This window comes from Raphanus sativus, chromosome 3 (genome assembly GCF_000801105.2).
Source record: "Raphanus sativus cultivar WK10039 chromosome 3, ASM80110v3, whole genome shotgun sequence".
NCBI lineage: Eukaryota > Viridiplantae > Streptophyta > Magnoliopsida > Brassicales > Brassicaceae > Raphanus > Raphanus sativus.
The window spans coordinates 1,337,867-1,348,708 of NC_079513.1; the positions used below are offsets into that span (position 1 = coordinate 1,337,867).

General features: G+C 35.9%; 4 protein-coding genes across 4 annotated transcripts in view; 2 read left to right on the forward strand and 2 right to left on the reverse strand.

The window, feature by feature from the left end:
* Window positions 1-1,553: 1,553 nt before the first annotated feature.
* LOC108844277 (mitogen-activated protein kinase 4) lies at window positions 1,554-3,504 on the forward strand. Its single transcript, XM_018617500.2, has 6 exons — window positions 1,554-1,808; window positions 1,953-2,082; window positions 2,181-2,318; window positions 2,512-2,844; window positions 2,928-3,111; window positions 3,181-3,504. The coding sequence occupies exons 1-6, from the start codon at window positions 1,639-1,641 to the stop codon at window positions 3,342-3,344; spliced, it is 1,119 nt and encodes a 372-aa protein (XP_018473002.1). The 5' UTR covers window positions 1,554-1,638; the 3' UTR covers window positions 3,345-3,504.
* An 83-nt stretch (window positions 3,505-3,587) lies between these two features.
* On the reverse strand, window positions 3,588-5,766 carry LOC108844276 (uncharacterized). The gene is made up of 3 exons (XM_018617498.2): window positions 4,914-5,766; window positions 4,392-4,506; window positions 3,588-4,287 (listed from the first exon to the last, which is right to left on the reverse strand). Exons 1-3 carry the CDS (start codon window positions 5,484-5,486, stop codon window positions 3,773-3,775), a joined length of 1,203 nt encoding a protein of 400 aa, XP_018473000.1. The 5' UTR covers window positions 5,487-5,766; the 3' UTR covers window positions 3,588-3,772.
* A 513-nt stretch (window positions 5,767-6,279) lies between these two features.
* LOC130509095 (F-box protein At4g00755-like) lies at window positions 6,280-7,847 on the reverse strand. The gene is made up of 5 exons (XM_057004699.1): window positions 7,557-7,847; window positions 7,100-7,477; window positions 6,884-7,017; window positions 6,675-6,793; window positions 6,280-6,559 (listed from the first exon to the last, which is right to left on the reverse strand). The coding sequence occupies exons 1-5, from the start codon at window positions 7,669-7,671 to the stop codon at window positions 6,355-6,357; spliced, it is 951 nt and encodes a 316-aa protein (XP_056860679.1). The 5' UTR covers window positions 7,672-7,847; the 3' UTR covers window positions 6,280-6,354.
* A 2,307-nt stretch (window positions 7,848-10,154) lies between these two features.
* Window positions 10,155-10,842, forward strand: part of LOC108846599 (plant UBX domain-containing protein 9) — a 34,837-nt gene continuing 34,149 nt past the window's right edge. The window contains exons 1-3 of the mRNA XM_057006051.1: window positions 10,155-10,412; window positions 10,539-10,600; window positions 10,686-10,842. Coding sequence (XP_056862031.1) covers window positions 10,329-10,412; window positions 10,539-10,600; window positions 10,686-10,842 — 303 coding nt within the window. The 5' untranslated portion in view covers window positions 10,155-10,328. The remainder of the gene's footprint in view (window positions 10,413-10,538; window positions 10,601-10,685) is intronic.

Below are 10,842 nucleotides of genomic sequence, written 5' to 3' on the forward strand. Positions count from 1 at the left end.
TTCTATTAAACCCGCAATTTTGATTGCGTACATACTTTTAAATGTTACATATGAAGTGTTAGATTCAATATTCTATAACCCGGTCCGGACCCGCAGCTAAACCGATAACATCGATGACTCTATATTTAATCTAGTTAAACTCTATTTAAAAATTCTATTAAACCCGCAATTTTGTTGTAATCTTTTATACTGGTAAAATTTATTTTATTATTATAATTTTTGGTTAGCATTATTAAAAAAATTAACTATTGTTATTCAATCCGCCTTGTACTTGATAAATAAATTAAAAATTTAAAAATATTTAATATATACATATATATATTAACTTATGAAATTATTTATTATTTTATATATCATACTTTAATATTTGTTTTAATAAGTTGAAATATGTTGTAAAACTCATGCATTTATTTTATTATGTTATTTTATAATTTAGAAAATAGTTAATAGATGGATTAAGTTACTTTATATTTATTACTTGATGTGGGAATTTAATTATGAATATAAATTATATATATATAAATACTATAGAATTTTATTTCTTAGTATATGAATAAGAAATGAATTAAAAATCGTTTTTAACTACAGTTAGTCATTAATTATGATTTTTATGATTTAAAAGTAAATATTAAAAAAAAATGTGTATTTACATTTTAAATAAAATATATTAAAACATATTATGAAGATGTAATCTTAGTAAAATATACTTAAGAATATATTTTTAAAGATCTTGTTTTGAAAATATTAAAATAATTGGTTAGGTATAGTATATATTTAATAATAATTAAGTTGGTTATAAGAGAAATATTAAGAAATTAAATAAATGTAATGGTTGGACCATTAATATGATTAATATGATTAATTATGTTATATATAATTACACTAAGTATGTTATATATGTTATATATGAGAAATATTATACGAATGAATTATATGGAAGACAATGATTTTATCTACTTGCAAGAAGTGGACGTCGATATCTATTTCATAGAATCAACTCATAAAAGGTCACAGACATTTGGGTGGGTTCAAAAACTACGAATGTATTATATGGAAGACAATGATTTTGTAGAAATCATTATAGAAGTGCACGTTGATATTAATTTCATTGGATCAGTTAATTATTTAACCACGAAATTGTTGTCAAAATAATAAGGAAGTAGTTAGATTTGCGATAATTATTATTTAGGATAAAATAAGTCAAATATATTAGTTGGACTGTAACTTTTTTGATAATCCAAAACATAGTCGATAAAAAGTTCTCATGTTTTAATAGTATTGATTGATTGGCAATATGAACATTCCCACATGAAGTAATTTACTTGTTAAATTATATAAAAATATAGAATAATGGGAGCGTAATCATAGGCTACAATTCCAATTTCCAGCCCACCTATACCTGGAAAAGAATAAAAAAAAAAAGAAGTTGACTTAAGGAAAAAAAAAAGGAAGAAGAAGAAGACTAAAACCCGTTTAGGGTCACGGGTCGCCCGAGAGACCTTTGGATTCAAAAAAAGAAGGTCCACACGTATTCGTAGAAATGTCAACACATCTCCTTCCCTTATAGCCTCTCCCTCTCTCTCTCTCCCTCAGTTTCAGCGAGCGTGTGCTTGGGTCCGATTCAATTCGATTTTAGCTATGGCGGCGGAGAACTGTTTCGGTGGTTCAAGCGATCAGAGCACGAAAGGATTGGCTACTCACGGAGGTAGCTACGTTCAGTACAATGTTTATGGAAACATCTTCGAAGTGAGTAGAAAGTATGTTCCTCCTCTTCGCCCCATCGGCAGAGGCGCTTACGGCATCGTCTGGTGAGATCTCCTCTTCGATTCCTCCCGATCTCTCAGATTCTCGTTTGATTTTGATTTTACTATTAGCAATCAAAGGTTTATTCATACTCGAATTAGGGTTTTGAAAGTGTTGTTTCTCTTTTTTGATATCTCTATGGTGTTCAGTGCTGCTACAAACTCAGAGACGGGAGAGGAAGTAGCGATCAAGAAGATCGGCAACGCTTTTGACAACATCATCGACGCCAAAAGGACTTTGAGAGAGATTAAGCTCCTCAAGCACATGGATCACGAGAATGTCATTATTATTATTATATCTATCATCTTCTTTTCAATTATCATTTCTTGTGAGAAACAAAATAGCTATATATCTTTTATTTTTGTTTTTTGGCGCAGGTTATTGCTGTTAAGGATATAATAAGACCACCCCTGAGAGAGAACTTCAACGATGTTTACATTGTTTATGAGCTTATGGACACTGATCTCCACCAGATTATACGCTCTAACCAACCCTTAACTGATGATCATTGTCGGGTATGTTTCCCCTTTTATGTAGAAGATGATTGGTTCAGGAAGCTAGAGATTGATATGTTCTTGTGTTGGAAACTAAGATTGGTCTAAGTAACAGTTCGATTTAGTATTGTTTCATACTTATAAGGTAGTTTTATTCGGTTTGTTGGTTTGACTATTTCAGAACTAGTTTCAGTGATTTTTTTCCTATGTGCAGTTCTTCTTGTATCAGTTGTTACGTGGGCTCAAGTATGTGCACTCAGCCAATGTGTTACACCGTGATTTAAAGCCCAGCAATTTGCTCCTCAATGCAAACTGTGATCTAAAGCTTGGTGATTTCGGGCTTGCGAGGACCAAATCCGAGACCGACTTCATGACTGAGTACGTTGTTACACGCTGGTACCGTGCTCCAGAGTTGCTCCTTAACTGCTCCGAGTACACCGCAGCCATCGATATTTGGTCCGTCGGTTGTATTCTCGGTGAAACAATGACAAGAGAGCCCTTGTTTCCCGGTAAAGATTATGTTCATCAGCTTAGGCTTATCACTGAGGTAAACCACATAGAGTCACTTAGCCTTGTTTCTTTTGGGTATCAACTGCATTTTTTTGTTCATGAATCTCTGTGAAAGCACAGCTTATAGGATCACCTGATGATTCAAGCTTGGGGTTCTTAAGGAGTGACAACGCAAGGAGATACGTTAAACAGCTTCCACAGTACCCGAGACAGAACTTTGCTGCTAGGTTCCCGAACATGTCAGCTGGCGCAGCAGATTTGCTGGAGAAAATGCTCGTCTTTGATCCTAGCAGACGCATCACAGGTGAGTCTTGTATCCATATATACGTCTGCTTCTTATCACTGCGTTTCTTAAACATGGTTATTGTTGTAGTTGATGAGGCTTTGTGCCACCCGTATTTGGCCCCGCTGCACGATATAAACGAGGAACCGGTGTGTGTGAGGCCGTTCAATTTCGATTTCGAACAACCTTCTTTGTCAGAAGAGAACATCAAGGAGCTTATATATCGTGAAACAGTCAAGTTCAATCCTCAGTAAGGAGAGTTCTAAAGAACAGAAACTCATCGAAATGCTTGTATTTGTCTTGCTTTGTTTTTGTTATTGAATCTCTGATAATATCTGTTTATGTCTGTAATATTAATAACATCTTGAGAAATTGAGAAAAAAAAACAGCCTCTGAGCTGTGTTTGCAGAAACAGCCATATGCTTTAGAGTTCAATGTACATTTTGTATTATTCGTTTGTTTTATTCTTACAAAAGTAGATCAAAGAAAAGTGGGGCTTAAACTCAAAGCCCTAATCAAAACTGTTTCTGCCTGCTGATTTCTAGCTAAGCTTGAACTTCAAGTTACCTGAATGAGTGTTGTTGAGCTGCATCTATCTCCTTTCACAGGTTTGTTGTGCTTTAGAATCAGGTTGACAACGCATGTCGGAGGCTAACGCTTGTTGATTTGTTCAGGTTATTACTCAGAAGAGTGCATTTAAAGTTTCATTCACTAACAGGCTGAAGAGTCCATCCTCAATCTGCGTAGCAACCTCTTCAAGCTCCTCCTTCATCCGTTTCTCATTCCACTCCAGTCTTTCAATCTCTCTAGCACATGCCTGTCTCCTCTGCTCACCTGTTCCGCATTCAAGCTCTGATACTCTTTCTCCCTCTAACCATCCTTTTGCCTCTCCCACCAATTGCTCCTCAAAGTGTTGATGATGAGTTTCGTTTGTTCTCTGCATCATCAGTTCATCTCTGAAATAGTCCATTATGAGATGTTCTTCGTGGATCCAAATAGCATGTCTTTCTCTGACTCGGTCCCATAGCTCAGCTGCCTTCTCTTCAACCTCATCAGTGTCATCTTCATCTTCTTCAATCTCTGCATCACAACTTTCTTCCTTGCAAGATTCCTCGTCCCATTCCTCCAAATTGAAAGGACTAATGTTGGCCAAATTCTCAAACCGTTGAATCGTTTGCATGAGCTTCTGCTTGGTTCCTGCCAAAACCATTACACACATCGTTTGTTTCAAAACTTAGATGTCTAAAAATAACAAAAGAAACAAACTTGCTTTGATTGAAATGAAGGAAAAGTAAACGCACTTTCCACGTTATCAAGGCATTGACTGAAAGAAGTCTCTGATGCTTGGTCATCTTCCCCAAGTTGTATCTCAAGAACAGAGACGGGACTGTTCTGGTCCTCTTCACACTGTAAGTCCTGGTCATGATCATTGCATATCAGTCAAAATCATCCAAACTATTTATTAATTATAGTGTACTAATTCCATTTTTTATTAAATGTTAATGCAGAGCTACTCTTATATGACCCTGTACATACGATTCTTCTACGTGTCTACAAAAGAAAGACAAAGACAGCTTCTGTTTTGTCTTCATGTGAATTTTTTTCATTACCGAACAGCAGCACGTGCATTTAAAGACAGCATGGGCGACCCGACCGTACGGTTGAAGCAAAGTCAACACATAAGATCTCAAATCACATACTATAACTTTTATCTTTTCCATAAAATTTAATTTATTATGCATGTACTAGTTTAAACTCTGTGATTAATATAATGTATCAAGGAGTGAGTTTATATTTCTTAATATAGTAGTAATTATAATTACCTCAGGTCCCACTACAGTGTCGGCGTCTGTAACTACTGCTGTGCAAGAATCTTCGCCGACACATTGTAACTTGTAGTTTTCACCACCTTCCTCTTTTTCAACGTTACCTCCCCATGATGATGACGGTAAAAACTCTGACGTAAAATCTGAGTCGCACCAGCTGCTGGAGGATGTGCCGCTGGTGGTGGTGGAGGATCCGGTGGTTGTCTTGGCTGTGTACTGACGAGGTTGGAAACGTGATATGTCTTCATGCACCAGATCCTTGGAGGAGCTCCAACGTACGATGTCTTTGACTCGAACGATGGTGGTGATGCTTGCTTGGTTTTCTGATTTTTTCTTTGATGATAGCCGTCGAGAAAGGCTTCTTGGTAAAAGCCCTGATGGAGTGGATTTAATGGCGTTGGAACTGAGGTTCTTAACGGCATTGATCACAGCCTGCAGTGCATTGGCTTGTTTCTTCTTTGGGAAGGTGTCCAGCGGAGGCCGTCTGGGAAAAGATTTGAACCCATTTGAGGAACATGAATTTGAATCTTCCAAGAGGCAGTCTTTGAGCATTCTAGGCCTTAGTTCCATCCTGAAAACGCTCTCTTTGCCTCAGGGTAAGAAGCTGAAACAAAAGTAAATATCTTGCCAGTGGGGGCTAGTCTAATGTTTAGTGAGTGTTAAGATATGTATTTATGTGTGGCTGATGAGAGTTATGTGGAAAGAGAGAAGCAGCTTCTTTGATGGAGATCTCAAAGATGAGGACATGCTGAGATAAAGAAAGGAACAAGAGGTTTTGCAATAATAGTAATATAAATTAAGTTAGTTGGTAGGGGAATAAGACAAAATATGTGGGACCTAGGATGTTTTTGCAAGATTTGGAGCTTCTGCTTATTTTACTTAAATAGTTTTTAATCGAAGCTAAGAAGGTTAGTTGGAGTTTTGTTACACTCAGTTCTTGTGTCTGATCACAAGGTTGAGTGACCTGGCTATGTCTATTATAGCTTGTAGTGAGTAGAGAAAATTAATCTTTTAAATAAAAAAAAAATGACCACAGTGAAATTTTGAACGAGAACTATTTTGTATTATTATACTTTTGGTTTCAATTTCATTCTCACTGCAAGTTTCAGTAAATTTCTTTTGTTTTTGGTTCTATTCTCAGATAAACAGTGAAGAAGGCCATGTGATTGCCTACTATTACTTCTGACAGGAATAGGATACCTTCCTCTATGAGGGGCTAAGTGTGTGATCGAGAGTGACTACACTGTTGTTTGTTCCCATCACAGCTACTGCAGCCAGATACTTGTGTGTTATTTATTTTATTTGAATGCAATTTGTTTCTAGCACTGAACAAACTTTCTTTCGTGAGAGAGATCATCATCAATAAAAGAAAAAGAGAATAAAATAATAAACCCCACTCGATTCAGTATCCTCATAGTTATTATTCAGACACTAAATCTCATCGTCGTCTGAAATACAAGAGCTCGTCAAGGTGGTTCCTCACCATCTGCCTAAACGGCCTTTGCCCCACCTCTTCTTCACCCATTTCTCTGGGATCACAGTAACTCACCACCTTCAACCCAACCTTTCCTGACTCGCCGTCCGCATCCACCAATCTAAACGATTTTGCGAGTGATCTTCCCATCACTTTAACATGCGACACACTGCAAAACAAATAAACAAAATTTGAAAGAAAAAAAAACTCACTCTCAACGTGCACAACTTGTTAAGTTATAAGGAATCTACTAGGACCAATAGGGGAAGAGACCGACAACGTACCATATGTAGTATAGTCCATCCAGTTCTTGTGTCTGAACTCGGCCTAGAAACTCGATTAGCATATACCCACCAATGCAAACAACTGGTTCTGCAAGCTTAAAGTTCTGCAATCGATTTTCCTACTCATAAAAAAACAAAAACAAAAAACATTGGTTATTAACAGTTCAGACTTGATAGCATATGCTAAAGACACACACACACACACACACCTGAGCCATTGCAAACTGTTGTGAAGTGTAAGTCCATACATAGTTGTTTTTCTCCTGTGACTTGTTATCAAGATGACCCAACCGGAAACGTACATAATGCGAAGAGTAAATCGGAGAACCACTCTGAAAATAAGCTACAGAGGGTAACAGTAACACCGTTAAAGAGCTAACACTTAGAAGAAAAAACAATAAAAACGAAGAAGTGTTGTAACCAACCTTGGAAAGGGTGAATGCTGAACTCAGTAACGACACATAAATCACCCTTGAGCTTATAAACAAGTGTTTCGGGCACTGAAGTCTTGTGTTGTCCTGAACTGGACCAATACGAAGGTGTGGCACCAATTCGATCTCTTTCATCGAGTGTGTTCAAGATGCACTCTTCTGGGAAGTTATCAGTGCTAGATGCTACGATGGCATCAGCGATACAGCTTGTGATAGGAGAAGACGTGCAGCCTTTAGCCAGTAAAGCAAAAGCCCTGTGCTCTCTTTCTAGTAGCTTTGACCACCCTGAGGACTCGTCATTAACACGATCCACGCAAGTTAGCTGATGGAAGAGCTTGAAGCATAGGTTCTTGGAGAGACCGTATCTGATCACTGCACGTGCAAGTGCATAAAAACAATTCAATTACACTGGAAGAAAGCAATTAAAAGGTTTCTGAAATGTCTTAATTACCGAGGTCTCGCCAGGAGCGTGAGACAGCACTGGCACGGACAACATCTGATGGGTCGTTTAGACGACAAAAAATTGATAGAGACGTGTCCGTGTCGAGCTTGTTTAGGAAATCCATCTTGTTCGACTAAACTGAGTTCGCCCTACAAAGAAGAGACGAAGGGTTCTCGGTTCACTCGAGTAGGAGCGCAGAAACAACGGATGAAAAAGTTTACCCTTGTTGTTTCTTATCGATATAAGAGCGACGGCGGTGACCCTATGGTTAGTTCTGTCTTTTTCGTTATTTCTTCGTGTCACCGCCGAATTCGTTAACCGCTATGGTTAGTTCTGTCTTTTTCACCGCTTAATTAATTTCTTTTAATGAAAAGCAAAAATATATTCATAAAATTTTAGAGAAATTCCCTATACACTAATTTTTTTTACCATGACTATAACGTTGAATAATATATTCATATATTTTCATATAAATAATATCCCAATACAAGTTCAGTATGATAAATGTTGAAAATATAAAACATATAATCCCATATTTTTTTAAATAATATATAAAACAATTTTATTATATATTTTCATAAAATTTTGATCCATAAAAAATAATTTGTCCGGATATAAAAGTCATATTCTAAAAAGTATGGATGATACAATTGATGATATACAAGACAAAACAAGATTACTCAATATAAACTATAAATTATTATGTTTTGAAATATCATATAAACAATTATTTAATCGAGTAAAATTTAATATATATATATATATATTATCACTTATATAAATAAATACTTATTACAATCTAAATCACATTCTTAACTATTTTAACCAATTAAAATTTTCAAAAAATAAAATTATATTTTTTAAAAAAAATCTTGATAACCAAGTTTAAATCAATATATTAAGTATTTTCACAATCTTTAGAAAGTTAACCAAGAAAAAATTAAAACTAAACATTATACTCATAAATCAATTAAGTTGGCATATTAGAGCACCATTAACGCTGTTGTTAATGAAGGTGCTTACTATTTTTTTAATTAAAAAAAACAGGAAAGAGAAAGAGAAGAAGAAGAAAGAACGCTTAAACAAGCGGCGTGAATCATGGATTGTTTCAACTGTTTGCGGGCCCCACCGACGTGTGGCGGCCCGCGATTGGTTCTCTCTTTAATTTTTTTTTTTTTTTTTTAATTCAGATAAAACAAAACTTAAGAAAAAAAAAATAAAAAATAAGCAACCCATGAGGGGTTGTGGGTTAATGATGCTCTTATATGTCACATATACAATCAGTCAAGACAATAATGATCTTTCCTAACTGATTTATAAAATATTTATACAATACATATATTTTCTCTATTTTAAAAACTATGGATATAATTATACAAATCGAATATTCTAAGGAATAAATTGTAGGCAATATTTGTTTCTTACAAATTTTGTAACTAATGTATCAATTTCTAATACAATATTAAATCACATATATCTATTTTCGTATTTTTAATTCAGAAATTTTATTTTCTAGATACTTTATATATAAATCTAATTATAAAATGTTGGAGTTGTTTATATGATGTCCGATAAATATCGGTCATAGTATTTACTGTAGAACATAAAAAGGTATACATAGTTATTTCTTAAAATATTATATCGGTATACACATTATAAATTATGTATAACATTTAGTATGCACAAAAATAAAATGAAAGAAAATTGACATCCGTTCGATCTAAAGATTCAAAATCTAGTATAAATCTAAAAGTTGAACAAATATTAAATTTTAAATAAATTTAATTATTAATTAAAGTAATTGTGGATAAGAAAAGGGAGTAAAGTTGTGGAATTATTAAGAAAAACATATGTAAGTGCTGGATGGTGGAAAATGGAAATTAGATGGCAACGTGTGAGATAATAAAGGGAAGCTAATATGGATATGCAGAGATAATAAAGGGAAGCTAATATGGGCAGGTGCAAGAAGAGTACCAAGACTTGGGTCAAGTATTGAAACAGAGGCTGAGGCTTTAAAATGGGCAGCAGAGACGGTGGTGAGGTTTGGTTACAACAAAGTGATCTTCGAGTCCGATTCTTTGAATCTGATAAAAATGCTGATAGGCGAGGATCAGTTCTGGCCCATTCTCCAACCAACATTGCAGGCAATCTCTCAGCTGCTGTCCCAAATTCCTGAAGTTCTACTGAGGTTTAATCCAAGAGGTGCAAACAAGGCTGCTGACAGGATAGCAAAGGAGACTTTTACATTTATGTCTAATGTCCCTAAGTTATATTCTGTAGAGCCAATTTGGTTAAAATAAACCGGGCTTCGTAGCCTGGTGGTAATGGAACCTCGGCTGAGGTGCCCGCCACCCAGCTTCGAAACCCGGCCACAGCGATTTAACATCCTTACTGCTGGGGCGCTGGACCCCTTCGGGGGATATTTGGGAAAGTGGCTGCCCAGACACCAGAGATATCAAAAAAAAAAAAAAAAATTTGGTTAAAATATCATGTGAGAAATGACATTTCTTTGTATGGTGAACCAGAAGGTTAATGAAAGTTGAAAGTTGAGTTAAAAAAAAAAAAAGATGGCAACGTGTGAGGGAAAGTAAAATAAAAGAAAAAAGCAATTAAACGTCACTTTGGTGTAGAGTGTAGACTCATCAGCGGCGGTTCGAATCAGTTGAACAAATCTTGAAACAGATTACAAATCAAACACTAGAAGAATAAGAAAGAAGGCGGTTTGCTTCCATAATTCGAGTTTGTTCCTAGTCGAACCGACACAGTGAGCCACGGGCGGAGATGATGAGACCATCGAGAGACGCCATTCAGTCATACATGAGCATCACCGGCGCTGATGAGTCACTCGCCATTCAAACACTCGAGGTTAGCCGCCCCTTTTTCTTTTCTTTTCTGCATTTGATCTCCTTTTCGGATAGATTTGGAATGCAATTGGAATCTGGAATTCTGGAGAGTAGTAGATCTGAGTAATGGCTAACTTATTATGATCAGGAACATGGCAATAACCTCACTGAAGCCATCAATTCTCACTTCAGGGATGTCGAACGAAGCATGTACGTGTTTTCTCTTTCTTCTCTTCTTCATTGTATATTTGTATTAAATCTCCTCTTTCTTTCTTGATTTGGTTATCCTTTCCAGTCTTGATCCAAGCTCAGATAGTCGTCGTCCACAGTACAATGTTGTTGTGGAAGATAACAGTCATGTTCGTCCACAATACAATGCTGTAGAAGATAACTCTAGGCCAGTTCCAGCCCCAGGCGGACTTCCATCTCTCCTCTCTGCTGCTCGCTCTTTT

Bases quoted from the DNA above. Each gene is read 5' to 3' on its own strand.
- LOC108844277 (XM_018617500.2), top strand. From the start codon at position 1,639: ATGGCGGCGGAGAACTGTTTCGGTGGTTCAAGCGATCAGAGCACGAAA. The intron at 1,809-1,952 runs GTGAGATCTCCT...TATGGTGTTCAG, and splicing joins GGCGCTTACGGCATCGTCTG to TGCTGCTACAAACTCAGAGA. The intron at 3,112-3,180 runs GTGAGTCTTGTA...TTATTGTTGTAG, and splicing joins TCCTAGCAGACGCATCACAG to TTGATGAGGCTTTGTGCCAC.
- LOC108844276 (XM_018617498.2), bottom strand. From the start codon at position 5,486: ATGGAACTAAGGCCTAGAATGCTCAAAGACTGCCTCTTGGAAGATTCA. The intron at 4,507-4,913 runs GTAATTATAATT...GATCATGACCAG, and splicing joins ACACTGTAGTGGGACCTGAG to GACTTACAGTGTGAAGAGGA. The intron at 4,288-4,391 runs GTGCGTTTACTT...TGGTTTTGGCAG, and splicing joins ATGCCTTGATAACGTGGAAA to GAACCAAGCAGAAGCTCATG.
- LOC130509095 (XM_057004699.1), bottom strand. From the start codon at position 7,671: ATGGATTTCCTAAACAAGCTCGACACGGACACGTCTCTATCAATTTTT. The intron at 7,478-7,556 runs GTAATTAAGACA...TTGCACGTGCAG, and splicing joins ACGCTCCTGGCGAGACCTCG to TGATCAGATACGGTCTCTCC. The intron at 6,560-6,674 runs GTACGTTGTCGG...TTTGTTTTGCAG, and splicing joins GATGGACTATACTACATATG to TGTGTCGCATGTTAAAGTGA.